Genomic DNA, 594 nt, shown 5'->3' with positions numbered 1-594 from the left:
CGAGCGCTTCCAGTACAAGTACCAGCTGCGCTCACACATGAGCATCCACATCGGCCACAAGCAGTTCATGTGCCAGTGGTGTGGCAAGGACTTCAACATGAAGCAGTACTTCGACGAGCACATGAAGACCCACACAGGTAGGGCCACCCTGCTGCCCGGGAGGGGGTGGGGGCTCCATGCCAGGCAGGGGCCCCCTTCTCAGCCCCGCCCCTCCTCACCCTGGGACTTCTTACCCCCCTGAGGCTTGGGGCCATTCTCCCTGCCTCCCAGGTTGGGTGCGGCTGGGACAGAGCTCGGGGTGGGAGGATCCGAGCCTGCCAGGGCCGAGCCGCACTGTGGACCCATGGAGGCAGGGGGGCTGGCCCTGGGCCGGGGTGTAGCACCCTCCAGTGACACCCCGCTGCTCGCCGCCGTCCCCCAGGGGAGAAGCCGTACATCTGCGAGATCTGCGGCAAGAGCTTCACCAGCCGGCCCAACATGAAGCGGCACCGGCGCACCCACACGGGCGAGAAGCCCTACCCCTGCGACGTGTGCGGCCAGCGCTTCCGCTTCTCCAACATGCTCAAGGCCCACAAGGAGAAGTGCTTCCGCGTC

General features: G+C 66.3%; 1 protein-coding gene across 1 annotated transcript in view; it reads left to right on the top strand.

The window, feature by feature from the left end:
- ZBTB47 (zinc finger and BTB domain containing 47) overlaps positions 1–594 on the top strand; it is a gene marked incomplete at its 3' end in the record, with an annotated part of 10,053 nt that extends 9,459 nt beyond the window's left edge. Inside the window, 2 exon segments of the mRNA XM_014534935.1 lie at positions 5–137; positions 422–594. Coding sequence (XP_014390421.1) covers positions 5–137; positions 422–594 — 306 coding nt within the window.

The sequence above is a fragment of the Myotis brandtii genome, unplaced genomic scaffold (genome assembly GCF_000412655.1).
Source record: "Myotis brandtii unplaced genomic scaffold, ASM41265v1 scaffold134, whole genome shotgun sequence".
NCBI lineage: Eukaryota > Metazoa > Chordata > Mammalia > Chiroptera > Vespertilionidae > Myotis > Myotis brandtii.
This window is presented reverse-complemented; position numbering and strand designations above follow the sequence as displayed.